Source organism: Colobus angolensis, unplaced genomic scaffold (genome assembly GCF_000951035.1).
Source record: "Colobus angolensis palliatus isolate OR3802 unplaced genomic scaffold, Cang.pa_1.0 Scaffold374, whole genome shotgun sequence".
NCBI lineage: Eukaryota > Metazoa > Chordata > Mammalia > Primates > Cercopithecidae > Colobus > Colobus angolensis.
This window is the reverse complement of record NW_012117088.1, coordinates 2,732,279-2,760,079: the sequence shown is the minus strand read 5'-3', so window position 1 is coordinate 2,760,079 and position 27,801 is coordinate 2,732,279. Positions and strand designations below refer to the sequence as shown.

The window sequence follows — 27,801 nt, the reverse complement described above, 5'->3', positions numbered from 1 at the left end:
ACTGAAAACAAAGGTTGAATTAATTAATTTAGATTAATATGTGTTAATGTCCAAATCTGTTAACTTAAAACTTAGTAAGGCTCATATCTCTGACAAATCAAAATCGAATATTTCATTTTAGACTTACGTTTCTTTTGTTTGGTTTTCTTTAATTTGGTGCTCACTTAAATAAAGATTTACAAGTTTTTTTTTAATAGTGGAAGATAAAGAAATGTTACTTATATTACTTATACCTATTGTCACCTGGTTTCCTGAATGAACCGATTACTATAATTTTCCAGTATGTATCTCAGAACAGACTCAGGGTGACACTGTGTTTGGCTACTTTTCTGGGTCCATCTTCAGTGAAAACGTTAGTACTAACCCCAGTATTTAGTGTTTGTTTTGTAGATCCTACTTCTGATACCAAATCTTGTTTACACAACATGTCACAACACAAACAAAGCAAAGAAAATTTATAAGTCACTGAAAAATGTTAGGAATGTCAATGATTTACTATGCAGGAAATGAAGTACTTAATTTACCTTTTTTTTGAAGAATTAACAGAACCTTTAAAGTGTAGTCGTTTGAAAGTAGTAAGCTAAAAAACATATCTGAATCTAAAACAACTCACAGTATTTAAAATTTTTAACTCATGGCAATTAAAACAAAATTAATCGGTTGTACTGAAATAAATTCAGGTAATAAGGAGATAGCTGTCTTAGTATTATTGAAATAAACTAGACACAACACACACTGCTCAAAATACAATAAGTGCTGTTTTCAACTGATTCATTATTATGGTCAAGATTAATGATGAACGACCCATAAATTAGGAAGTCACTCAACGTAAAGTATTGAGTATATATTACGTGTTAGATACTATTCTATGCATTGCAGACACAGTGGTGAACAGGAACAAAGTCCCTGCTCTCATAGAGTCTATATTTAGGAGAAAGGAGAGAGGGAATGAACAAATACGTATACATCATATCAGGTGCTGAGAAACTTGGGAGTCATATGCCTACAGATGTGTCATTCTTCATGACTGCAGAATACCACTTTGGGAGTGACGCCTAAAAGAGGCCAAAGCCCTAGGACATTTCTAGATGATGAAATAGATGAGGATGTAGAAAGGAGACTAGAAATCAGCAGTCAGCAAGGCAGGAAACATCCAGTAGGCAAATGAATGTGTTTCTAGGAAGAAAGACCAACTCTGTCAAACACTGCTGACAGATTAAGTAAAATGACATCTTAGAATCGACAACTGAATTTGGCAACACAAAAGTCCCAGACTGACTACAGCAGTTTCCGAGGATAGCGACTAAAGCGGGAATGCAGTGAGCTCAACAGACAATAGGAGGAGTAGATAGCAACATACATGGCATAAAACCATCTTAATCTAAGTTTTAAAAGTTAAATTTTTAATATTTTTGCACATCCTTCATTTTGAACAAATCTATAAACCTCAAAAGATGTCAGGTGCTGCAAAAGGAGCTCTTACGCTATTTAAGTGTCATATAGTAAGCAGTTTGCAGCTATTGTTACAATATCAATTAGGAGAGTGATACAATTCTTCAAGACATGAAGTAGGACGGTGGCAGCCTCGGAATGGAAGAGTTAATTCAGGGAGAATTCAACCTGCCAATGTAGGAAGGAATACAATCTTCTGGCCTGGCTGCTAAAAATCTGTGAAGACTCCATATAGCAGGAAGACACAGCAATAGGAAATCAGAAGAATACCATCTTAACTGGAAGCACACATAAACAGAAATGTGAAAAACTACGAGGAAACTTGTAAGATAAGATGTTAGAGGTTTAAGGACAAACTCCTGGAAAAAAGTTTGAAGGCAAAATGGCCTTCAAGTCTTTTCAATATATTACAGAGGCTAGAGAGACTGGATTCCTAGGTATGAATCAGAGTGAAAAAAAAAAGGAAATATTTTAAAAAATGAAAGTCGAAAAAAGGTTAAGTGACTAAAGAAATTAAGCTGTTGCTGGAAACAACACATATTCTACACATTAAATTTTTACAAAATCTGCTCAAGTTTAAACATACTTTTATAAAGTTACAGTTAATTTTTATAAAGTTACAGTTAATTTTTATAAAGATTTATACTTTTTAATTTAAAAAGGGAAGCAAGCTATAAGAGATATATTGATATCTATACCCAAAAGAAAAAAAGTTGATAGGTGTTTTAAAAATCATTTGACAGGCCGGGCGCGGTGGCTCAAGCCTGTAATCCCAGCACTTTGGGAGGCCGAGACGGGTGGATCACGAGGTCAGGAGATCGAGACCATCCTGGCTAACACGGTGAAACCCCGTCTCTACTAAAAAAATACAAAAAAATTAGCCGGGCGAGGTGGCGGGCGCCTGTAGTCCCAGCTACTCGGGAGGCTGAGGCGAGAGAATGGCGTAAACCCGGGAGGTGGAGCTTGCAGTGAGCTGAGATCCGGCCACTGCACTCCAGCCTGGGTGACAGAGCGAGACTCCGTCTCAAAAAAAAAAAAAAAAAAATCATTTGACAGAAATAATAATGCTTTTAAAAAATCTTGTTACTGCAGATAAGACAACCAATTATTATATTCATCTCCACAAAATTTTGATTCTTTTTTGGGTATCACTAAGTTAAACAGAATAATATTAAAAACAATTTTAAAGAGTCAGGATTTTGTTTCCAGTGCTCCTGTGAAGTTCATGCTGTTTGTTTCCTGTAGTTTGCCCTTATAAACAACATGGTTCTTCATGGGTCATTTGGCTTTCTTTGTTTTGGATCCCAAGTATTAAATTCCCTGAGTCATATCATTTCCTAGTCATAGAAACTTTGAGTTCATTGTAAATTGTACTTTTTAAGTCTTCTTTAAGTACTCATGATAATAATAAAACTATGTAACTTTTCTTTCTAATGAGGAACGCATTCTCATTTCAGTTTAACAAAGACAAATGGTGGTTTTGCTGTATCAGGACCCTGACCTTATCGTTGGAACCATAAACTGGAAGAATCAAGGCATCAGCTGTCAACTAACTCCTTACTATATGGCACTTAAATAGCGTAAGAGCTCCTTTTGCAGCACCTGACATCTTTTGAGGTTTACAGATTTGTTCAAAATGAAGGATATGCAAAAATATTAAAATCAACTGTCATCACCTGGTGGTAATACACAAATCTGGAGGTTTTGGGATTTTAAAAGTGGCATATATTATTTTTGAGTGTTGAGTTAACAACTAAGTGATGACTGGAAATGTTACATTTCATGAGTAAAAATCAGTAACACATTTTTAAAAAGGGTAGGTTTTAGCATTAAATTCAGTTTGGTGTTTAATTTGTTGATTTCTTACTATGTTCTATAATCAAGTTGTGACATTCAATAACAATTTGCTAAATTATTGGCAGGCAATGTTGAAAGAATTGAAAACAGGCTATTCAGAAGGACAATACAATTGGAATACATTATATTCAGGAGGCTAGGTGTCTAATTACAATGCATATATCACTGCCGCCAATACTCAGAACAGGTGACATAATACAGATAAAAAAGTTTACTTTCAAAGACATTCCACTGGGATGCTACAAACAACCATAGGCAAGAAGAATCTTTGGCATGTAATTGTGCTTCTCATGTTGTTTAGTTCTCAATCTTGAGGAGAGAGTGGAGCAGTCAGAAATATTATAGTCTTAGTAAAACTACTAGATACAATCTTTTTTTTTCTTTTTTTCCCTTTCAGTTGCTTGTTTTTCTTTCCAATTTTTTTCTTTCCAACTTTTATTTTTGGTTCAAGGGGGACATGTGTAGGTTTGTTACATGGGTAAATTCTGTGTCATGGGGGTTTGGTGTAAACATAAGCATTTTACTGTGTAAATATTTCTTCCACATTCTCCCTGCAATTAACCTTAGCTTAAACCCTACTCAGCTCTTCTCTGGACTCTTTGCTTCCAACATTCTCCCTTTCTCCAGGACCTTTTTCATAATATTTTCAGTTATCTGAAAAATACACAAATGTAAAACTGATCATATCACTTTTTATTTAAAATTCTGCACGACAATTTCCTCCACGTGCTCTCTCCATTTATTCACTACACGTAAAGTCTAAAATAAGTATGGCTTACAAGACCCTTCATGATCCAGCCCCATTCTCTCTAATATAAGACACTGTCACTAGGTCACTTAAAGCTGCACATGCCTGAAGTTTCTCAAATGAACCATGTTCTTGGATGGGGACCAAAGTTGATTCCCATGAATGGTGCCTAGGAAGTGATAAGTATATGACATATGTTAGCTTTTACTATCTCATATCTTCTCTTTCCTCAAACTATCAACGCAGTCTCTCCATGGTAACTCTGAGTAGATAACCGCCTCTTATTTTACTTAGAAAAAACAGCTCCCAATAATATACATTCTTCTTTCTTGCTTGTTATGATGGTAACTATTTATGATCCTACTTAGCCAACCTTTCCACTTTGCACTGGACTATATCCCCTCTTCTTGATTTTATACACATACAAAGACAAGGTCTCACTCTGTTGCTCAGGCTAGAGTGTGGTGGCATGCAATTATGGCTGACTGTAGCCTCGAACTCCTGGGCTTGAGTGATTTGCCTGCCTCAGCCTCCCACTTAGCTAGGATTACAGGTGTGCATCACTATGCCCGGCTGATTTTTTAAAAACTTTTTACAGAAAAAAGGGCTTGCTACGTTGTCTTGGCTGGTCTCAAACTCCTGGCCTCAAGCCATCCTCCTACCTTGGCCTCCCCAAATGCTGGGAATATAGGTGTGAGCCACTATACCTGATCTGCATCCCCTCTTCCATTAAAGAATATTGTGCCAGTAATTCTCCTTACCCTCCTGCATTATTAATATTTCTTTCAACTGAATTACTCTCGTTAGAAAACAACCTTGATAAACTTTTTTTCCATTAACAAACAAAACAGAACAAAAACCTCTCCAGATCTTCTATCTTCTCTCCTCGTATCTTCTCTTTAGATCAAATCTTGACACACTTCTCTATACTCATTGTCTCCAATTTCTCTTTCCCCCTTTTCTGCTGAGCCTATTCTAATCAAACTTTGGAGTTTCATTACTCCAAACTGGCCCTCTGCATGAACAGTGCTTAGTACACTGCATGGCACGTAGGTGGACTCAATAAATACTTTGTGATTCATGGGATCTCTGTAATGTAGCTCATTTTATCCTTATAGTTGGAATGCTCCATTAACCTCCTTCCTCATCTTCACTCCTCCTTGCCTGATAAATTCTCACAAGTCCTTCAACACTCTGAGGAGGACCTGCCTCTTTTTAGAATGTTTCTCTAATCTTGCCTAGCTGAGCCAGACGCTTTCTCTCCTATGTTTCCATTGCATCCTGTGACTACTGCTCTTGTTGCACTTAAAACATACCATCATTTTTTCTTTAACTATGTTATCTCTTACAATATTCTAGAAGCCTTCAAGATCAGCGATCATGGTTTTTTTTTGTTTGTTTTTTTACCTTGCTCATCACCATAATCTAGCACAGAGTAGATACTTAATAAAAGCAGATGAATAAATGGAAGAACGAGTAAGTCATCTAAAGAAAGATGGTAATGAAGGGTGAAATAAACACAGTGGCCAATAAAGAGGTAGGGGAAGAGGGAGAGATAAAAGGTCAAATCAAGCCAGGAGAAAGCAAACAAATGACTGCGACAAAATGTCTTTTAGAAACATCAGCATTCTTTGCAGTTTGAATTCCTACGATGAAGTAAAGGGTGGATGAATAAATCACTGATGAAGCAGCAAAACAAAATACCTAGGTCAAGGCTTTTATGTTACTAAGAAGATGGCTCAGCTCAGTAAATGAATAAAATGATTAGTATTTGTAGGGATGCTAGAGATGTTAGACCCCAAACTAAAATAAATACGTTGGTTGTTGTGACAGATGTTATAGGGTGAAGTGGAAAAGTTTTATTAAACTTCGATATTTGAACCAATGCTGAGTCTAATTTTCTAAAACGGATTAAATCCTACAGGTCCTCCTTCCTAAATCAAGAGCTTCATCCACATACCTTCAAAGCAGGCAAACAACAAACTGACAAATACAGTACTGAGATTATAATCCAGGGTAGAAATGACCCAGTCTAAGCCTTACAAACAAACCTGGCTTTTATGCTAACATTCACACTAACATCTGAATGTAGTCTAAATACATTAAGAATTAATCTTAAAACAAGTAATCAAATTATATTGCAAAAATAGACCCAAAAGGAGCTAGGAAACCTCATTTGTCCCTTTCTAAATCCCTTCCTACAGCTCACTCCACACTGAGAATAGACTGCTCTCTTTCAGAGAGGGACTTTTTCTATATTTTCCTCAAAGCATGAGAGGTATTAAGTATTTGCATCAAAAGGCAATAATAATATCAAAAGATAACATTTATTGGGAATCCCATTTTATAATGAGCTAACAAAAATTCAGGCCTGTCAAATAACTTAGTGAGCTAGTAAGTAGCCAGAGGGGAAATCTGAGCTGAAAGTCTTCCCACGACTATGTTCTACAAGCTAAGTAAACACAGTACTTCAGTGTGTTTGTATTCTCAAATGTAAATAAATAGTCATGCAGATATCCAAATATATTTTGGGGTCACATTTAACATTTTTTTTTGTCCCACATAAGAATGTGACTTACGAGTATAATAGAAAAACTCCTGTTGCAAGCTAATCTAGAGCTATCGTATCTGTGCTTGAAAGTACTATGTGTTTTGACATATATTGTATATTTCATGTTTAAAATTGCTGGGAGATGTCTACTAGGTACCCATCAAAATTAAAACATTAAAAAATAAAAAAAATTATATAAAAGTATCTGGGAGAAAAGTAAATTGTCTTCAGTTTTATTTGCCATTTTTCTACCATAAATAAATAAATAAAAGTTGAAAAACTATTCACCCTCTGGAGTAGTAGGTAGAAAGTGATAAAATGCTATGTTTAAATGAAGTCATTTGCAATATAGTTTCTCAGTTGGAGAATCTTGCTTAGAATTCAATCAGTATAAACCTGCAATTATCATACATCATACTGTCACAGTATAGTTGGCTTCAATTACTAAGTGAAAGAAATAAATTCTCTTCTTTGAAGATGTTCTCTGAGGAAACACTGGAATACCATAATAGAAAAACACAAGATCTTAAATTGATGAAATGCTAATCTTAAGTACCTATAATCAATAAACACTCCTTGAATGCCTGTGATGTGTAAGACACTGTCAGAAGGTACAGGACATAAAATGAAGCATTCAAGAGAAATGGGGATAATGAAAATAAGGAATGTAATATTCTTAAAGAAAGCAGCCACAGATATCATTCTCCACTTTGGTCCACTAAAATTTTATTGCCAAATTGCTTACCAATTCTAAAAACTATATAACTAGTTTTAACATTAAAAAATAAATTATAGAACAGTAAAGAAAAATCCCATATACACACTTCTTTTTCATGTCTCTGTGTGCCCACACATAAGGGAAATTTGTTAACTTTTACTTCTGTAACATTCTACTTCACTAGAATAACACTTGAAATAATTTCTATGTATATAAAATCAAATAATTTTGCTGATTTAAAAATTACCAAATACTCTGTTTTACAGAATAAAATGTTGCCTGATTGTAAAGAAAAGGTATCAAATTAACTTAATGTGCCAGATTATTTTTAAATTTCCAAAGATAGGTGAAAAAACTATGATTCAGAAAAAAACCCCAAAGAATTACAGATAATAATGCTCACAGAAATGCTAGATGAAGTTAAACCATGCATCAGCTGATGTGTTTCTTTGTAGAATTTTTCTAGTTAACCAGGATCTTGAGTTATGATATTTAGGATATCTTTTTTTCCATTCAAATTGCTGTTACATTAAAAAAAATCAAACTATAAAAAGAAAAATAATCAAATCTGAGCAAAGCTAATACTCTAGATGCCAGACCTAGTTTAAATATAAATTTAAAAAATATATATATTAGAATAGATTTTGCAATATTTACCGACGTAAGGCTGAATTTTTAAAACAGGCTTTGTAGTCAACAGAACTGACCTCAAGTTCTGGCTCTACCATTTTACTATGTATGTTTCTGGGACAAATCATTTATCCTCCCTAAGCCTCTGTTTCTGTCTCCGTAAAACAGAGATAAGAGACAGTATCTCAAATGAGGCTGCATTAAAGTGCTTAAGTACAATGTTTAGTACACAGTGGCGACTATCAGTATAAACAAAATTCAGTAAATACGGTCTTCTACATAATGATTTATTTAGTATCACAAAGGTATAAGACAAAAATGATTCTCATTTTACTAAATAGCATAGGGAAGTTCACTATGAATAAACCATCTTCTGAAGTATAGGTGATATGCTAGTGGGATACATGGCAGTGAGGTTCAGGGAAGAATATCATGCTTGGGGAGTCTTAACAGATGTTGGCACTCTGCCACATTTACCTTTCCTAATATGATGTAAAAAATACAATTCTGAACTATTTAAAAAAATTAAAACTATTTTCAGATTTCATACTTTTTTTTTGTTATGCTAAAGATTGAGACTTCCATTTTCTGGAATTTGGAAGTCAAAATTTAGTGACATCCTGTTGCGAATAAGAAGTTTAAAACAAGACCTAAGTAATTTCCATTGTTGGACTATAGGCAAGTAATGATTCAGAAAATTGCTAACTGAAACATAGTTAAGCCATGATTTCAAATTTGCTCCAAGACAGTGGTAAATAAAGTGCTGGTACTGATAACACGTATGCATAAAATTGTATTGACACAATGTCACCTAGAAACTGTTGTTCCCTGGAAGACACAAATCAACTTTTATTACTGTTTATTGTTTTGAAATATTTTATTAATTAAATTTGGTAAAATAAAAATAGTAATTATGTTTGTTTTTGTAAAGACTTGCAATGATTCTTTAGATAGAACCAAAAGGGTCTCCTTGCTCCTTAGTTCTTTTGTCTGCTACTGCTACGACATAGGCAATTTTTCGTTTAAAACTGAATTTGAATATGAATGAATTTAAATTTTCTAATATAAATTTTCTACCTGACTGATCCTGATGTTTTTCCTGTATGTTTTTCCCCTTGTCCTTACCTTTAAAACTTCTTGAAGCTTAAGTAGTACATGTAAATGTAAAAAGTCTGATGCAACACAAAATTAATAAACTAACTCTTCACTTCTTTTTCATTCTTCTGAAATAATATTTATCATAGAAGGAAAAAACTATTTCACACATGTGACACTAATTTGTTTATTTGAAATTCTTCTCTTAACATTCAAATTAATATTATACATGAAGATGATAAGCTAGAAATTGATAGTACTTATATTTCCAAACTTATTAGTTTCATTAATTAAACTTTCCTAATGAATAGTGGAAACCCAGAAAAGTTTATACTCTTGTATACCCTTTACCTAAAGTGGATAAAGTAATGAATAACATCATTTGCTAGCTACATACTATCCTAGTTCTTAATAAAAACTAAACCAGCTAGCACTCTTTTACATGACCCTAGTAACAGTTATTAAAGTATTTTTGCATAAAAAATAACTTAGATCTAAGTGTGAATGTCGTTTACTAAAGCAAAGAGGTTGTGCAATTGAATCTGAACAATGGTATATAAGCTGAGACTTTCACAAACCAACTGATTCAATTAATGAGAACTGAATGCCAAGAAGAGCACACTGTTGTCACACTGAATAGAGCTTTGAAAAGTTTATGTGGAAGGTTCAGGAGGTTAAGAAAAAAGAACACTCAGTTAAGGATAATTTTTTTGGGTATCTTTTCCAAACTAATGTGAATTACTATCATGGATGAAGGACTAGAGCAACCCTAAAAGGCAGAACTAGAATCAAATGATCAATTTAACATATAAGGAACAACAAAAAAATAAAAATAAAGACAGGAAACAACAATTTGAGAAAACCGGGAAACCTAAATTGTCATACATTTCATAGATACCAAATTCACTCAGAAAAAACAAACAAACCTGCCCAAACAAGTACAGTCTTTCTTCTACCCACTGATAGAGTGAAATAGCTTTATCCTTTTAGGACATCCTGAAGTAACAAAAATCCACTGAAAGTGTCCCTATATGTGATGCTTACCATAGTCATGCATATGAACTTTAAAGCAACTTTAAATGTCTTAGCTGCAGAATGTCTTAGCTCAGAATAGCTTAAATATTTCAAAAATGTGGGAGGGGATAACATTCTCATTTAAAAAAAACCAGTCAGGTGAGTTGATAACTAATTATTAACTGATAAATAACTCAGAACAAAGCTTCAGAAATGCTTGATGAGGCAGGTAAGGCTGACAGACTTACTCTGAAGCTGAGGCTGCTGGAAGGAAAGGGGCTGTCCGAACACAAATGGGCTGTGTACTAGGGAAGAGGGAGGTTTTGCAGCTTGATCAAAGATGGAAGGAGCTGGGAGATTGGGTCGTGACTGAATGGAATTCAATATGGCACTCAGTTGGTCACCTGCAGTGGGTAAAACAGTCAAAACTACAACTCGTTATTCATTAACATCCAAAATGGCAAAGTAAATGGTGCTTTATGACATTCAGATAGAGTTGAACACTAAATAAAACCATGCCAATTCAGAAATGAGTGAAAATTGGTGACTATTAATCATCCTCAAATTAGGGACCAAATTTTGCATGCCTTTTTTTTTTTTTTTATGGAAGCACCCCACCAAATCTTATATAGAAGCCCATCTATAAAAACAAATCCATTTACATTCATATATAATATCTCTCATTATGTATGGGAGAATGAAGACTCTATGAAGAATCAGTGATAAATTGCTTCAATATTGAACATATATAAATGAAGATCTAAGTAAATGATGCCTTCTCCATAATTCCCAACAATGACTAATACCACCCTGCCTCATCGGCAGTATATTTCATGCAGAAAATAAGCAATTAGCAGTTTTTCTTTTAAAAAGCACAATTAATGGGGCAAAGTATGTTATTAACATAGCAATGTGTTTACATTATAGTTACAAATTAATATTTTCTTTTTTAAGTTGTTACTACCAAAGAAATTCTACTTTAAAAGCATGAAATATTTTGCTTAGAGGAATAATTTAAAAATCTGTAAGTCCCATAAGCCAAAAAGGATTATGAGCTACCTAATTTGAATAATATCGAAAATATCAATTCTAACATTTTTCCTTGAACCAAAAGATTTCACAAAATTTTTTTTAAGATAATGAAATAATCTGATGGATAACTCCTTATTTGTGAGAATATGTACATTAAATAGTTTAAATGATGCTCGAGGTGGGGAGAGGGAACTACATCCAGACTAGGTGATGCAGAAACTATAAAATACTAACCTTCTGGTCATTTTTCCTAAATATAATAAAGTTTCATATGCAAAAATTTCAACGGAAGCACCTACAAGGGATAGATTTATGTGGAAAGAACTGTGTACATGAGCCACATATCTTTCTTCTGAAATAATAAATAAATGCTGTAGATTATATGAAAAAAAATTAGTGATCATGAAGAATTTTCTAAAATATTGTTTTCAGGAAAAAAAACTTTTACAAAAAACAGTTCTTTGATCTTAGACAGTATTAAGAGTTAAAATGGGAACTACTGTTACAGATAATAAAGTCAGATATATTTCATCAAGTTTAAATTTCTTATTATTTCTTTGCTCCATCTAAATATTTTAAAAGCTTGTTAATAAGAGCAGACTTATTAATTTTTTTTAAAAAAACAGGATCCTGTTCTGTTGCCCAGGATGGAGCATGTAGCTATTCACAGGCACGACTATAGCAGACTACATCCTTAAACTCCTGGCCTCAAGTGATTCTGCTGCCTCAGCCTCCCAAGTAGCTGGGACTATAGGCATGTGCCACTATGCCTGGCATAAGGCATGCTATTTTTTGAACGATATTCACAAAAATCACATGTTTAAAAAGTAATACTTTATTATTTCTATATAATAACAAATTTTCTTGGCAATGTTTGTGTCTCTTAAACATTTACATTTATTTTAATAAATTATAAAGACTGATTTACTGTGATAGCTATCAGTACAATGACAGACATTTTAAAGACTGAAAGCATACAACTTGTGTTAAACAAGGCTTTAAAACATTACTATATAGAGATATAGTAGCAGTAAGCAAATGCTGAGATTTTAATTTAAGAGTTGACAAAGGTAAAGAGAAAGGGACATAAAGAAAACACCACCAAGCATTTACACTATGTAAGTACAAAGATCTAGCTTAAATTAATGGAAATCAGGTACCCCGAAGTAAGTGAGCAGATAATACCCAATCCTATGGGATAGGCTAATCCAAGGGAGTAAAAAAAATCTTGTGGCTAGGTTTCCTTCATAAAAATATCCTGTGGAAAGTAACGAAGCTATTCAATAGAAGTAGTTTTATTTTAAACAGAATATTCCTTATACATTGATGTAATTCTGTATTTTGTTCACCGTTTTATTTTTTCACTTGTTCCGCAAGTCAGGTATAATGACACTGTATTTGTCCCTTGGAATCAAGTCCTGTGAATTAATTTAAATAAAATTAAAGTAAAATTATTTCCACGTAGGCTATCTGCTCCCTTTCACCCATGACCCAGCTGTATGTTACCTGTGGACAATAGGGCTGATTTTCAAGGAGTCTAGATCAGGTACATAGGAAAGAACAAGAGTGTGTGAATTCACATAAAAATGCAATTTCTGATGAACCTCTAGCATAAATTGTTTAAAAATTAACTATTGTTTGGACAGTCCATGATGCTGGTCTCTTCCATTAATGCAGCCAAAACAGCTATATATATTTTATATTCATATGACTTTGGATTTTTTAATTTTTACAACTTTCTGGTTTTATTACAGATACTAAAACCAAACATATCATTTCACATAATTCTAAATTAAGATTACTGGGTTAGAAATTCAAAACCACATAAATTTTATAAAGCTCATATGTAACATTACTTAAAATATTATTTTAAGTAATAGTCTGATTATTTAAGTAATAGTCTTGATTTTAAACGGATAATTTAGAAGGTTCTTTGTTGCTCATTAACCTTACCATCCTAATAAGTGGATGATAAAAATAACATTTTACTAGATTTAGTGAAATAGAATCTTTAGGATATGAAATAAAAATGAGTGTTTTTTAAATAGAAAAAAAATAAGCAAGCACACTCAGAAACTTAAGCCAAAACTGTTAAAACCAAAACCAAAAAAAAAAACTATGAAAAGAAGACCTTTGTAAACATTTTGTATTAACTTTCCAGAAACAAATTTTAATTTAATAAAGATTTCTGGGTGAACACAAATAAAAAGTGTATAAAAGGTAATAAAAAATATTGAAGTTAGGTAAGTAAAATACTTAGTTTTAAACACCTACCTTTGTTATTTCCGAGTCCATAATCAAATCCTTGGGCACTGCAACTTGCCCCTTTATTAAAAGCTTGCACTGAGAAAGGGCTTGGAGGAGGAGTTTGAGAATTCTGATCCAGAAGAACTTGTTCTACAATAAAAGCCACAGCTGTAACATTAGTTTCTTATATGCTATTCCCTATTCATACAACAAAGACAGAAAATTGCAAAAGATTTTATGATGATTAGATTTTAAAATAAGCTCATGTCTAGATTTGATAAATTAAAATAACAGCCAGGTCATTTTAACATTAACAAAGCACCTGACAAATCTTTATTTTTATTTATCAAATACACAGTGAAATTTAGAAATGAGATATGCTCTTATGAAGCCAATTTACTTTTATTGTGATAGGATATATTACTGAATGCATACTAATACTTCTGGACCAGGAACTCTTTGTATTTGTAACAAATTTATACAAGAGAATTTTGTAAAACAAAAATGAATAACCTATAAACCAGAAATAAAAGTATTTTGTATATTAGTATTAGAATAGAGAAAAAAACTAATATCTAGTAAAGGAATTTTCATTTGTTAACTGTTCTAAGTTATGAATGTGAAAATTATGGAAAACTTCACTTTTAACTTATTTTTATTACATAAAGATATTTTTCCCAAATAGAAGGATAATAATAAACAATGTTACATAATCAAAGTCTATAAATGTATCAAATTCTTATTTCAAGCAGAAAATGGCAAATGTTTTATCCATTCACAAATGGCAAGATGCGACCTATAAAATGTGCAAACTAAATTAATCCCCTATGAACAATCAGGAGGCTCCAAGATTAGCTAAGGTATTAACAATACCTTAGCTAAATATCCATATTAATGCCAGCCAAAAAAGGCAAAATAAAGTCTGTCAAGTAAAATCGGGGGGAAAAGGTATTTATTCCATTAAAATAACCTTATGAAAAATGAAATATCAAGTATATTTTTAAATATCTTATTTTAAAATATCTTTAGATATCTTAAATATATTTAGGTATTAATTCCATTAAAATAACCTTATGAAAAATGAAATATCTTCAATATATTTTTAAATATCTTATTTTAAAATATCTTTAGATATCTTAAATATATTTTTTGAAAGTCAATATTCCTTTAAACAGAACAGGGAACTACAGACAGGGTGTGGTACAGTGTTTCCTTCCTACCTGTAAATTTTAATTCTGCTGTACCAGTGGTACTGTATAATCTATCCCTTTACCAGCATTTGTAGACTTGATTTAAAAAATCAATCTTAGCACTTCCCTTATTAGGCAATACTCTTCAGCATGCACTATTTCAGCAGTGGAATGTTTCTTCAAAAAACACTCATGAGGCCGGGTGTGGTGGCTCACGCCTGTAATCCCAGCACTTTGGGAGGCCGAGACGGGCGGATCACGAGGTCAGGAGATCGAGACCATCCTGGCTAACACGGTGAAACCCCGTCTCTACTAAAAATACATTAAAAAAAAATTAGCCGGGCGCGGTGGCGGGCGCCTGTAGTCCCAGCTACACGGGAGGCTGAGGCAGGAGAATGGTGTGAACCCGGGAAGCGGAGCTTGCAGTGAGTGGAGATCGTGCCACCGCACTCCAGCCTGGGCGACAGAGCAAGACTCTGTCTCAAAAAAAAAAAAAAAAAACACCCATGAACAGTAAACTGCACAGAAAAGATAGTACTGCTTCCCCTCTAGACTAAGAATGGCATCCAGAGTGAAGTCTGTTTTTACCACAGCAGTAACTTTACCTACTACAGATTTCAAAGACCAATAGAGAATTTTTACAAAGAGGAAAGCTTTTGTTTTACTCACACGACTTCATACAAATTACCATAGTGCCAAATCTTTGTATTTCCATATTAAATATTATCACCACTAAACAGACTATTTGGGCAGCACATCAACTAATAGTAGTGATTTAAAGGCACTAACTTCATATCATTTCTTTCCTTATCGCTCTAGGTTTTATATTTAAATATTAAGATTTACATGATCACCAAATATTTATATTTATATCTGTATCTATATATCAAGAGTAAAAGATGATTAACTGATTACAAATAAAAATTTAAACTTCTCTTAAATGATACTCTAACTTAAGAGGCATTTTATCTTGCAAGAAGCTTCTATCTTCTAAGTTTATAAGAATAAATTTTCCCAGGTTAAAACTTGATCCTTAGTATGGAAGGCATTTTGCGTTTTAACAATAATACCTAACTTACCATCCATTAGCTTTATCTGTTACTTGCTCATTTAGTCTTCATATCAAATTTATGTGGTTATGACTTATAAAATCCTTTTAGAAATGGGAAAACTGAGGCACAGAGATACTAGGTTAACTTGGTCAAGGTCACATGAGTAAAAAGTTGTATAGCTGGGATCAGTACCATGGCAGTCCTACTTCAGAATCCACTCTTATATATTTTGTTGTACTACCAGTTAAGCTAGAAAAGTCCTTTGGAAGTCACCTAAGCTGTTCTCATATTTAAATTATCTTAAATAAAATTGATTTCACCTTAGGTATTTTCATTTATACCTGAATATTCCTATATAAAGAAAAATGTTCAAAAATTTATGAATGTGGTAAATATATAGTAATATATAATAAGCACATAGTAAGTGAAAAAGTCATTTAGTAAATGTCGATTTATATCAAGCAGAACCCTTATCTTTTTCAAATGAATAGTTCTACTGTCTCAGGACATTATTTTATGACCGACCACATCATCTTAGACTAAAAAAAAGTTTATCTGGGAAAAACAAGGGGAGGAGGTAGGTTCTCAAGTTGTTCTCAATGTGTACAGCATGGTGTAATGAGTACAGCATTTAAAACATGAATGAAGATTCTGGCTGAAGTCTTACAGCTGCTATGTCACCTACTGTACAACAGTAGACCCATCATTTTAAATTCTACAAGCTTGAGTTTCCTTACTTATAAATTGAAGATTTTATCACCTACCTCAAAGGTGTGTTGTGGGGGGAAAAAGGGAGATATCTCCAAAGGTACTCCATCATTACTGCAAATTTCAAACCTTTTTTGAATCCATATTTATGGTCATATTTAATAAGTATTATAAATTTATTATCTTTTGAATAAAGATGCATGTTCTCTTATTCATCTAACCTCATCCTATAAATTTTGGGATTTGGCAGACAAGTCCATGTTTGCTTACATACTTATTTTGATGTGCTATTATTTTTATAATTCAAGTTGTATTACAAAACTTCATGAGCAACTAGTATGTGTCAAACTGTTTCAGAACTAGGCATGCAAAGACAAAAACCATGTGCCTGTCCACAAGGGACTCGTAAGTGGGTATGAAGAAATAAACATGAACTTCACTATGACAGAACCAATTTTTTTTCTAGTGGTGAGCAGAATTCTTTAGGAACACAAGAAATTCTTGGCTCTGTTGTGATCAGTTACAGCTTCACACAAGAGATAATGTGGTCTCAACTTTGAAGAACAAATTTTTGCCACCAAGATATCAAAGAGAGGGGGACAAAAAGGAATATATTTTATTAAGTGAGATCAATGTTGAGAAAGGTAAAATAAAATTTAAACTTGAAAGTCTAACAACAGGAAACAATGCTCTTTCCCTAAGACAAAATGCAATCAAATGAAGCTGCCTGGGAGAAGTACTGAGATTGGTAGTTTGAATACTGAATTTTCATTTTATTATAGAAGGGATAAAATGTTAAGTCCTGGACTGGTACGGAAGAAAGAGGTATACAGATTTATATTAATGAAATAAAAAGCCTGTTTTATATGTTTCCAATTTTCTTTTAATTTCTTATTTAATGTGCATTAAGTACTCACATATTTTACAAACCAATTTTAACAGTTGCAAGATTTTTTAATTTTTAGTTTTGCTTTTACTTAAAAAACAAACACACAAAAAACTCTTTAAAACAAAAGCAATACAATAGGCATAAAACTTCTGTATCTGAAAGTTTAATTGGAATAAATCACAAATTTAAGCCAACTTGCCATCTTCATGTCGGAGGTACTGGTTTCCGCCTCTGTCTCTAGCTAAGGACCATGCCTCTCCTTCATCACTCTCACAGAACTCTACCATGCTGTTCTGATCCAGTTGCACCCATGTCCCTTCAGAATTGGTTACCTGGTACATAACAAAAAGCATGATTGATTGGCTTGCTTCTTTTAGGGAACTCAGTATGAAAACCAGTAAAAAGCTCACGTGTCTGAATAGTGTAATCATTCCAATACATTTCTACCAAGAAATTAGTTTCTGAAATTAAGGCCACAGCCTGAGGTAAGACAGAAGTCAATAAAAAGTTCTGTAAAATACTGCTTATTTATGAATTTGGTTAAAATAATAACTTTCAAAGCACAAAGATAATCCCTAAATAATTTTAAGTGTTACTCAAAAACACATGGCTCATTTTCTTTTTTCTGCGCCTAAAGTGTCCTAACACAGCCGACTTGCTATTATTTAGGTTGAGAGTATCCACAGTGCAACTTGAAAATGACCCTTACTGAGAAATAGCATGACACACTACATCTTCAAGCTTATCAGCTGAGGCAAATGCCACAGTAGCCTAAAGAGTAATTTTATTTGCTCAGGACTTCAGTGAGACCTATGAATGGGAACAAAGAAGTGAAACCTTTTGCATATGATCACATCTCCATACCGATCACATAGAATATTTTAAGTGCTGATAATCCATGATGGTATAGTACATTTGTAATAATGAAAAAATAAATGCAAATACCAAACATTTATATACACAATACAAATCATTTGTTAATATATATTGTTCTCACAAGGATAATTATGCAAATCATTAGACAGAAGCACAGAAAAATTGTGTATTTGCAATACAAGTAAAGATAAAATACATAAACATTGAAAAACCTGTGGCAGAAATGGCAACCTTTAGAAGAGATGCTTTGGTTGTATATTAAAAATGAGTATCTTAGAAGTCATGAAGCTACAAGAATCCATACCTCTCCCACTGCTTTGACTTTGTTTCCCAGAACTAACATTCCAATTGGGATACCTCTAAGGTTAGGGCAGCTTCTGATGTTGTGACCTGAAGGTCCCGTCTTCACTACCTTGTACATGCCTGGCCCTCCTCGCAAGAATGGCATATCTTGTTCTTGCATTGTTGCTTCCTGTGGGCAGCAGGAGTTTATGTCTTTGAAAAAGTCATCAGTATTAGTTTTAGATTCCTGAAAATTTGAATAGGAAAGAAAAATAAACAAAATACAATCTATTATCACTTTCAAAGCCTTCCTATTAACAGCTTTTATAACAAGTCTACAGTACTGTCACTGTAAAAAAAAAACAAAACACATAACTAAAGATAACTGATCTGTTTTTCAACAATAAATGCTATTTAAAATGAAGGTGAAGTCAAGAAAATATAGCAGGAAACCAATCGACCTCTGGCTTCTGCCAACCACAATTTGAGAAATATAATCATCCTTGATTTTACTTTTATCTTTAATGCAATGTTTAAATTTAACAGTAGGAAAAATAAAAATACTATGTGAACCACAAGGGAATAACTTTGAATCATTATTACCGCATTATTGTACATTGTTATGGGTTAAAAAAAAAAAGTCTAAATATTCATTTCTTCCCATGTTGAAATACTTATTTATAAATAGAGAAAACAGGTATGAAGAATCTGAAAACTGATCCATAAGCAGAGATGATGAAAAATATGCATTAAAATATAGCTATATCTTGGTATTTGTTCATTATGAACGAAATAATGATGCTTACAAAATTTCAACAACGTATACTTTCTAATGTTGTAGAAATAAAAATGTCTTGCTAGATTTGTTAAGCCATTACTATGCAGTGATACATTAATGCTGGTAACAGAAAAGACTATATTTTTAGTAGAAAGGAGAAATTAAACATGGATTTAAGTAAATATAACGTAAATTTATATTACTGAAAAGAGTCACTTCTAAAATGAAAGAAAAGAACCTACCCTAAATTTGCTGTTAAATTGCAATGCTGTGATAAGATTGTTTCCTATGTGAATGGAATAAAGAGAAATAATAACCTTTCCATATTTTCTCTTTTTCCCAACTAAATGCAAATAAAGGGTCCACACTGGGTGTTCTCATTGCCATCACTACTCCTTTAAAAGAGATTTAAACGGCATTTTTAAATACAGTAATATGAACTCTAGAGTTTACTTCATATTCAGATAGAGTACTAGATAACCATAAAGAGACACACATGCAAACATTAGGTTAAAACTGATATTTAATAATGTTATAAATAGAATAAAAATTTAAAAACTAACATTATACAAGATAAAATTGTATTAAATAGTTCTATCCCTACCAGTAGCCTCATATGAAGAGAGATGTATACATGTTCATATAGACAGTAACACAGTAGAATATTAAAAACAAGATCCTCAGGTTTAAAAATATGTGGATTCAAGAATTCTGTATACCTGCTACTTCGTTAATTCCACACATGACTGGTCAGGGAAAACGTTAAAGTCACCATTAACTTTCACATATTTTGTGAATCTCACTGTAGTGATGAATAACCAATTTTTACTTATACAAATATGTACTAAGAAGAATTAATTTACATTTACTATAATTATAGTTTATTTACCAATATTCTTTTGTTACATATTGGAAATTCAATGGAAATGAGAATTTTAAACACTCAAAAAGCTTAGATTTACAACCAAAAATAAATGTAAAATACACATTTTATATACTCATCATATATATTTGTAAGAATTTATATATATGCAAACCTACATGAATACACAGAGAGCGCTCAAGATAAAAATTGAGAGTAACACAGGTCTAAACTTTACATAATACTTGCTATTACACTCACAAGATTTTCTGTAAACATTTTAAAATGTCTGTTTGTAATGGTCAATAAATAAACACATCATGCCATTTCACAGTTGGAAGAGGCAAGTTTTAATCCTACTCACAACTGATTCTTAAAAATTACATGGTGACATAAAAAAGCAAATATCCACAGATTCAGCAAAAAACCCCAATTTCATTGGTATTTAATAATATTCCTAGTGCATTTAATTAATTATAACAATAATTCTAACTTTTGATCATTCAGGGTAACACTGGGAGTTAAGCCTTGGTAAAACTAATTATAATTGCAAACTAGCCACTGAAAGGCAATTATGAAAACTTGTTAAAAATTTAAAACAATTAATATTTTATTGTAAAGGTAAAAAAACTATATTAATAAGTATAAAACAAAGTTTATCCAATTCTTGTGCTACAGTATAAAAAACGGACAGACATAAAGTCATAGAACTGTGCCTATCATGCTCAAGCAATAGTAAAATACATGTTTTATTCAATACTGAAATGTAAGACCCAGGTACCAGCATATTAAATTCATGAATTTCAATATTATTATCTTCTCCCTCCATCCCCATCCCATTCTCAGATGAACATTCAAAGAGGGAATGTGAGTTGGCAGCAGAAAAAATAAAAGAGCCATAAGGCCAGGACACTGCCACCTAAATAAGTTAGTTGTGAAAACACTAATCTTAGATATAATCATTGGAAAAGTCAGTCATAAACTAAATATAGCAAATTTGAAGTCATGTGGAAGTATCACTTAAACTAATAATACATTCTTTTCGGCAGGAGCAAGGAGAAAACTCAATTGCAGCACCTCACATAGATCGTTGTTTGGTTAAAAGGTTTTATTAATCTTAAGCAAAGGTTTCAAAGACACAAAACTTGTTATACATGCTGAAATACCTGAATAAAACATGATTGTTCCTTACAGTTAACTCACCTGGGGAAAAAAAGCTTTGGAAGTCCATGAAAATACGTCCAAATCCCTGACTCCTTGGCTAGCATTAAAGATATTCTGAGCAACAAAGTTTAAGAAAGAAAAATATCAACAACGAAAGGGAACAGGATATCATCTGCAGAAGATGCGTGCACAGTAACAACATTTTTCTGTACTCTAGCACCAACACAGAAATATTATTTTACTAAAGAGAAACTGAAGCCATCTGAGTAAACAACACACTGAAGAAATTCTGTCTGATAAGTTTTTGTCAGAAGCTCTCCATGGATATAGTGTGTCATGCCATTTACTAAAATTAAGAGCCAGATGTTGTTATAAAGCTTAAGATACTCAATGCAAGACAGAAACCTTAAAATTCTTTAAATGAGGACATATTTGTTCTAATACAAGCCAGATTTGTTTTATAACAGAAACCAGTCTGCTGTTTTATAATAAAAATGGAAATGATGTAGATTGTATAGAAAATGCAATTATTATTATGAATAATAATGGCATGTAGTTTATGTGAACTTATCACTTTTTGAAGTACAAAAATAAGAAAGTAAAAAATAAAACAAAAAGTCTCAATCATTTTTTTTCAATTTTCCTTCCTTCTTTAAGTAGGAAAAAAATCATTTGGAAATACTTCTGAATGCTACTAACAAATTTGATAAGAAAAACATAAATAATACATACAATCAATTTTTTATCAAAAGATAAAAATTTAATCAATTTTATCAAAAGACAGGCCTACTTTTCTCCATCTCAAAGTTTAGGAAATGCAGAGCATTTAGGATCTCTAAGTCAAAGTCTAAAAATGTTTTGTTAAGGAACAATCAATTCACAGAAACATCCCAGAAAAATCAACATTTTCACAAAATGTTTTACTGATAATTTAAATGATACATATTTTCGTAGTTATCTCATGCTATCAATCTACATTTATCTGATCTGAAATTAAAATCTTTCCAGTGAGTAGCAACTGCACAATTTTATTGCTTATGTAAATATTATGATAGGTTATTTTGAACCAAAAAAGAGGACATTCAAAATGTTAATAAAAAAGAGCAACTAAGACTTCAACAAAAAAGAAACATCAAAAGTCCCTATCAATTATGTCATTTTAGATAATGAGACTTCATTTACCGTTCTCCAGTTCTAGATTTCCACATCCATATATACATATATATGTAAGAAACATATATGTAAGTGTATATATATCATATATATAAGAAACTTATAAATGTAAGACATTTAAAACCCTAAAAAAGTGTCAAATAATATGCCTAAAAATAAATGTAAACCAAAACCAAAGCCAATTGCCCCCTAATTAAAAGTGGATAGTGAATATGGTCCTTTCTCTTTAGGTAAAGTGAAAAACATATTGCAGAGCATTTTGAAGTGCTATGTTTTAGGGGAAAAATCTCTTTACTGGTTCATCCATGTATATAAGAATTTGTAGAGTACTTGGTCAATGGTTTCTCTCCCTTACAAAGCATAGTGGTACAGATTTTTTTACATAAAACAATATCACTTCTTTTTAGCATATTCTATTTTTTAGCATAAATTAGTATTAAAACAATGTGAAAAGTAATTGTTAAAAGTAATGCAGGTAAAGTTAGTGATAAAGAAGCAATGTGGTAACTGGCTGACAATATTTAAAGCTCTTTTAAGCAATGTGCAAACATAAGTGCTTTCTCTGTCAACAGCATGTACAATGATATTTTAAAATGATGTAACTGCTAACTATGGTAATAAATTGCCAATAAAATCAATTCTGTAAATGTTTCTATGTAAACTGAAACTTTATACTTTTTTTGCTTTTGTTCTGCAGTTGTAGAAAATTATTAATTCACACTGGTTTACCATAAGATTATTTTCAAAATGCAATGTCCTAATAAAATTGCATTTATCAAGAAGCCGAAATTTGATGAACAGACAGCTGGAGTTTAAAAATAAAATACACTTGAATAGCTGGGTGCAGTAGTGCATGCCTATACTTGTAGCTATTCAGAAGGCTAAGACAGGAGGATTGCTTGAATTCAGGAGTTTGAGACCAGCCTGAGTAAGATAGAGAGATCCCATCTCTACAAAATAATTTTAAAACTTAGCTGGGCATGGTAGTACATGCCTGTAGTCCTAGTTACTTGGGAAGCTGAGAAGGTAGGACTCCTTGAGCCCAGAAGTTCAAGTTCAGCTTGGGCAACAAGACTTCATCTCAAACACACACATAAACTCTTGAGTAGTGTTCTCTGAAAATTTAGAAATGTTTTAGTCTAAAGATATGAACATTCATGAAAATGTTAATTTCTCCAAAGCCCCAATTTCTCACTATTAAAACATGTCAGCTTTCATATAGTATAATTTCACAGATTATTACAAGCACAGCTTGTGTGTGCATGTGTATATACATACACACATATATATACAATAACATTTCATTCTCAAATACTATTTTAAAGGCAGAAAAGTTCAAGAAAATCAGAAAATTAAAGCATACTGGGAACCTAACTAAATTAATGAACACCAAATTGTAACTCTAAGCTGATAATCTTTCAAGGAATAGAAGAGACCAAATAAGTGAATAAGTATCACAGTGAAAACATGTGACTAACCATGCCAAATGCTCAGGCAAAGAAAAGAAAAAGTCTTCCATTGTGTTAGATAAGCACAAAGCTAAGAACTGCCATTGTTAAAGCAAAATGATAAAATAACTCAGGAAAATTAAGCATAGCATATATATATTAATTATTACAGTCTTAATTTAACTGTTTTAATCTCATTCTGTTTATGAAACATTAACACTAAGCTAAATAATGAAATAAAGCTATTCTTATCTAAGAACAGCACATTTACTAATGTTGTATTAAAGTTAATATCAGGATTAAAAAAACAGGTATATATATACATATATACACATACAGACAAAGCTATTAACAAAATCAGGAAACCTGGGGTATGTTAAAGTTGTGACTGCTAGGTGTTATTAGGTAACCCAAAAGAATGAAATTGAATTCAAAATGCAAGAAACATTTGTCAGTTTTATCAATTAACCCAGCTGATGCTATACAAACAAGATCAACAAATGATACTTTCTCTTCAACTCTACTTCAAATTTTTCAGGTCCCAAATTGTGGAAAATCAGCATAGTTTCTATATGTAAACACCCATCAGCCTAAAATAAGAAGTAATCTATATAAATGTATGGAGATATGCAGAGACCCAAGTTGCTTCTTCAAGAATTCAGATTATATGGGAACTATAAAGATACCTTAGAATACTTCCATTTGTCTATCATCTACTTTCCTTGATATAAACTTTCTCTTCCACTCAACTCCCCTCACAATGTTAAAAGATCTCATTTTTGACACAGTACCCAAAGAACTGGGTGTGTAAGTTTCAAACTATTAACATCTCCTATCACAGAGGTACACTTGTTTTCCAAAAAATTAAGCTCATGATTCCAGAGAGTCTAGTGTCTTCCATGGTAAGTGCATAATAAATTCTCTTTTCATTTTCTTACTTGCGTTTTCCTTGATATTTGAAACATTGTACTAGCCCACATTTTGTAGATTCCACATCTTTAGAATTTTAATTTAAAATCAATCAATGTTCCCCAGGTACGCCATCTTAGAATGACTCATGTCATCTTCAATACATATCATGCTATTCATCCTCATTCAACCATTAAGGTTATAAGTATTTATCTTTCTGTAGTTTGGCAGTTCTAGTCAGAGTAATAGGATTATCACAGCTATAGTTGCTTCATCCTTTTATAACTATATTTATCCTTATCTCTCTACTAGATTAATGCATACTGAACATAAATGCATGGGCTTTGGAATCATATCAACTGGTGTTCCAATACCAGCTCCACTACTTTCTACTTGTGCTCCTGGGTGAGTGGCTACCTTTATTCATTGAAAAAATGAGAATTATAATATGCTTAACATCACAGGGTCACAATGAGGATTAAATGACATAATTAAGGCAAGGAGCATATATATGTTAGGAATTATTTTAAAGAGAATGATCATATCAAATGCAAAGAACTAAAATTAAGCATCCACAAATGTGCAAAGCATTAACAAATTGTGAAAACCTACTATGAGCAAAGTGTAATTTCTAACGCTTAGGAAGAAACCAATGTGAGTAAGAAGGGATCCTGAATGAGTCCTTACCCTTAAGTAGCTTAAAAACAGAAATAAGAGGTACATAAACACAAATGGGCTGAAGGCAAGAAAAACAAATATTATGGGTAGCTGAAGAAAGAAGTAAACCTTTTCTACTTGTACAGATTAGCCTGAGAAGGAAGAGGGAAACCTAATCTTCCCAGTGCATACCTGTTTTCCACCCTCAATTCTCTGCTTGACCTATATCAACTATTCAACAGATTCAACAGTTCACGTACATAGCATGTCCCCAAAACTCTGAACATTTGATTCTCCGTCTAGAAATTCCTTTACTGTTTCCTGGCAACCTTTCTTCAAGACCTCCTCAAATGTCACTTAAGTGAAGCCATCCCACAACTTATCACAAAGCAACTTAATTATGTGAATATGGTATGTCTACCACATTACATGGCGAGTACTCCAAGGATCAGAACTTCACCCCATCTTATTTACTCTGTATCCCTCCCCTCTGCATCTCCACCTAATGCCTACTTTCCAGCTTAGTATTTATTACTAACAAGAATGCAAGTAAGAATCCTACGAATAAGAACTCAAATATTTACTAAAGGAGCAATTAATGAATTAATGACTATAGAAAAATTGGGAAATAAAGAGAACAAGATCATCAATAAATTTTTGAGTCTGGACAACCTAAGAGTAGAAAAAAATGGAAGTGAAACCATTCTAGATAAATTAGACAACAAAACAAAGACTCTTAAGACGTAAAGTCGGAAAGCATGTTCTCTGCTGGGTGCAGTGGCTCACATCTTTAATCCCAGTCTGTAATCCCAGCACTGTGGGAGGCCAAGATGGGTGGATCACTTGAGGCCAGAAGTTCAAGAGCAGCCTGGCCAACATGGTAAAACCCTGCCCGTCTCTACTAAAAATACAAAAATTAGCTGGGCATGGTGGTGTATGCCTGTAATACCAGCTACTCCAGAGGCTGAGACATGAGAATCGCTTGAACCTGGGAGGTGGAGATTGCAGTGAGCCAAGATGGTGCCACTGAACTCCAGCTTGGGTGTCAAGGCAAGGTGCTATAAAAAACAAAACAAACAAAACCAAACAAAAAAACCAAAACCAAACAAAAAGGAAGAGTGTTCTAAAAAGGGCAAAAAGTTCTACATAATTGATAATGAATGCCTCACAGAGGATCTGAACCCTTCATCTATTTAGCTCTATCTTTCCCATTGACTTAAAAATTATTTTGGAAATGATACAGTCATAATATGAATGTCTAATGCTATTTTGTCTCTAAACTAGAGCATTACTAAAGTGCTAAAACAGTTAAAGTCACCTTTGAACTAAATTAGGATATCAATATTTTTTAGTCAAATATGGTGTTTAAATAGAATGACTGATAGATCAAAATTGAGCTAAGTTCATACTTATAACGAATACACAAATTCTAAAACATGAGTAAAATAAACAAGACAGCGTGACAAGATCACTTTAAGGATTATCTAATATGGGTAACTATAGCAATCTTATTTTAAAAAATAATTCATCCAACATTCAGTCACTGTTCAAACTTCCAATCTCTGCCCCCACTCCTCTCTATAGTTTGTTTGAGTCGCGATCCAAATAAGGTGCACACATTGATGTCAATACAAAATGTTTTAACTAGAAAAGATTGAAGAGATAGATGTAAACAGTGCTGATCCTGGCTAACACGGTGAAACCCCGTCTCTACTAAAAAATACAAAAAACTAGCCGGGCGAGGTGGCGGGCGCCTGTAATCCCAGCTACTCGGGAGGCTGAGGCAGGAGAATGGCGTGAACCCGGCAGGAGGAGCTTGCAGTGACCTGAGATCCGGCCACTGCACTCCAGCCTGGGCGACAGAGACTCCGTCTCAAAAAAAAAAAAAAAACAGTGCTGAAGGCAACGTTTTAGTACTTTCACTTCTTTTTAAGTTAGCAGCATTGGTGTTTGAATACTTCTAATTTTATTTCATATCTCCCAGTTTTCATTTTTTTATTGAGTCATGTTTTACCATTAATAGCCACGATTAAGTTTCATTTACTCTAAAGGAACTGAAGTAAGAAGGGAGAAAAGATAAGAGTGTTTCTCCAGCAGTAAATGTATAAGAGATACAAAGGAAGAGGTAGCAAGATGCAACTATTTAGCTGTGTTATTTCCTTGAGGTGATGAGAGGGAATCAATATTCCCTCCATGCCCTATCATGTTTAGCCCTGCACAGTCGGATTCTCTTAAGAAAAGTGTACTGACTGGGTAACAGGTCTGCCCTAGTCCCTACAGATAAAACCTTGGAAAATCATGCCTGTCCCTGCCTATGTCAGGCCTCTGATCCTGTGTGAGCCCTCAGTTAACATCTATACTGTAGTAACTTTATCCCGGATCTGTTTAGAGCCCTATGCCAGTTAATTTCCCTCTGTCATCTTTGATTACCACACAAAACATAAACCCTTATGTCATCCACCTGTTCGT

The 27,801-nt window shown here is 33.0% G+C and overlaps 1 protein-coding gene across 1 annotated transcript in view; it reads right to left on the bottom strand.

Annotated features, from left to right (window-relative positions):
- The window catches only part of MYCBP2 (MYC binding protein 2, E3 ubiquitin protein ligase), a 282,186-nt gene that overhangs the window by 59,541 nt on the left and 194,844 nt on the right, over window positions 1–27,801 (bottom strand). The window contains exons 53-55 of the mRNA XM_011953854.1: window positions 18,364–18,588; window positions 17,383–17,515; window positions 13,372–13,494 (exon numbers count right to left, since the gene is read on the bottom strand). Of these exons, the coding sequence (XP_011809244.1) occupies window positions 13,372–13,494; window positions 17,383–17,515; window positions 18,364–18,588 (481 nt within the window). The remainder of the gene's footprint in view (window positions 1–13,371; window positions 13,495–17,382; window positions 17,516–18,363; window positions 18,589–27,801) is intronic.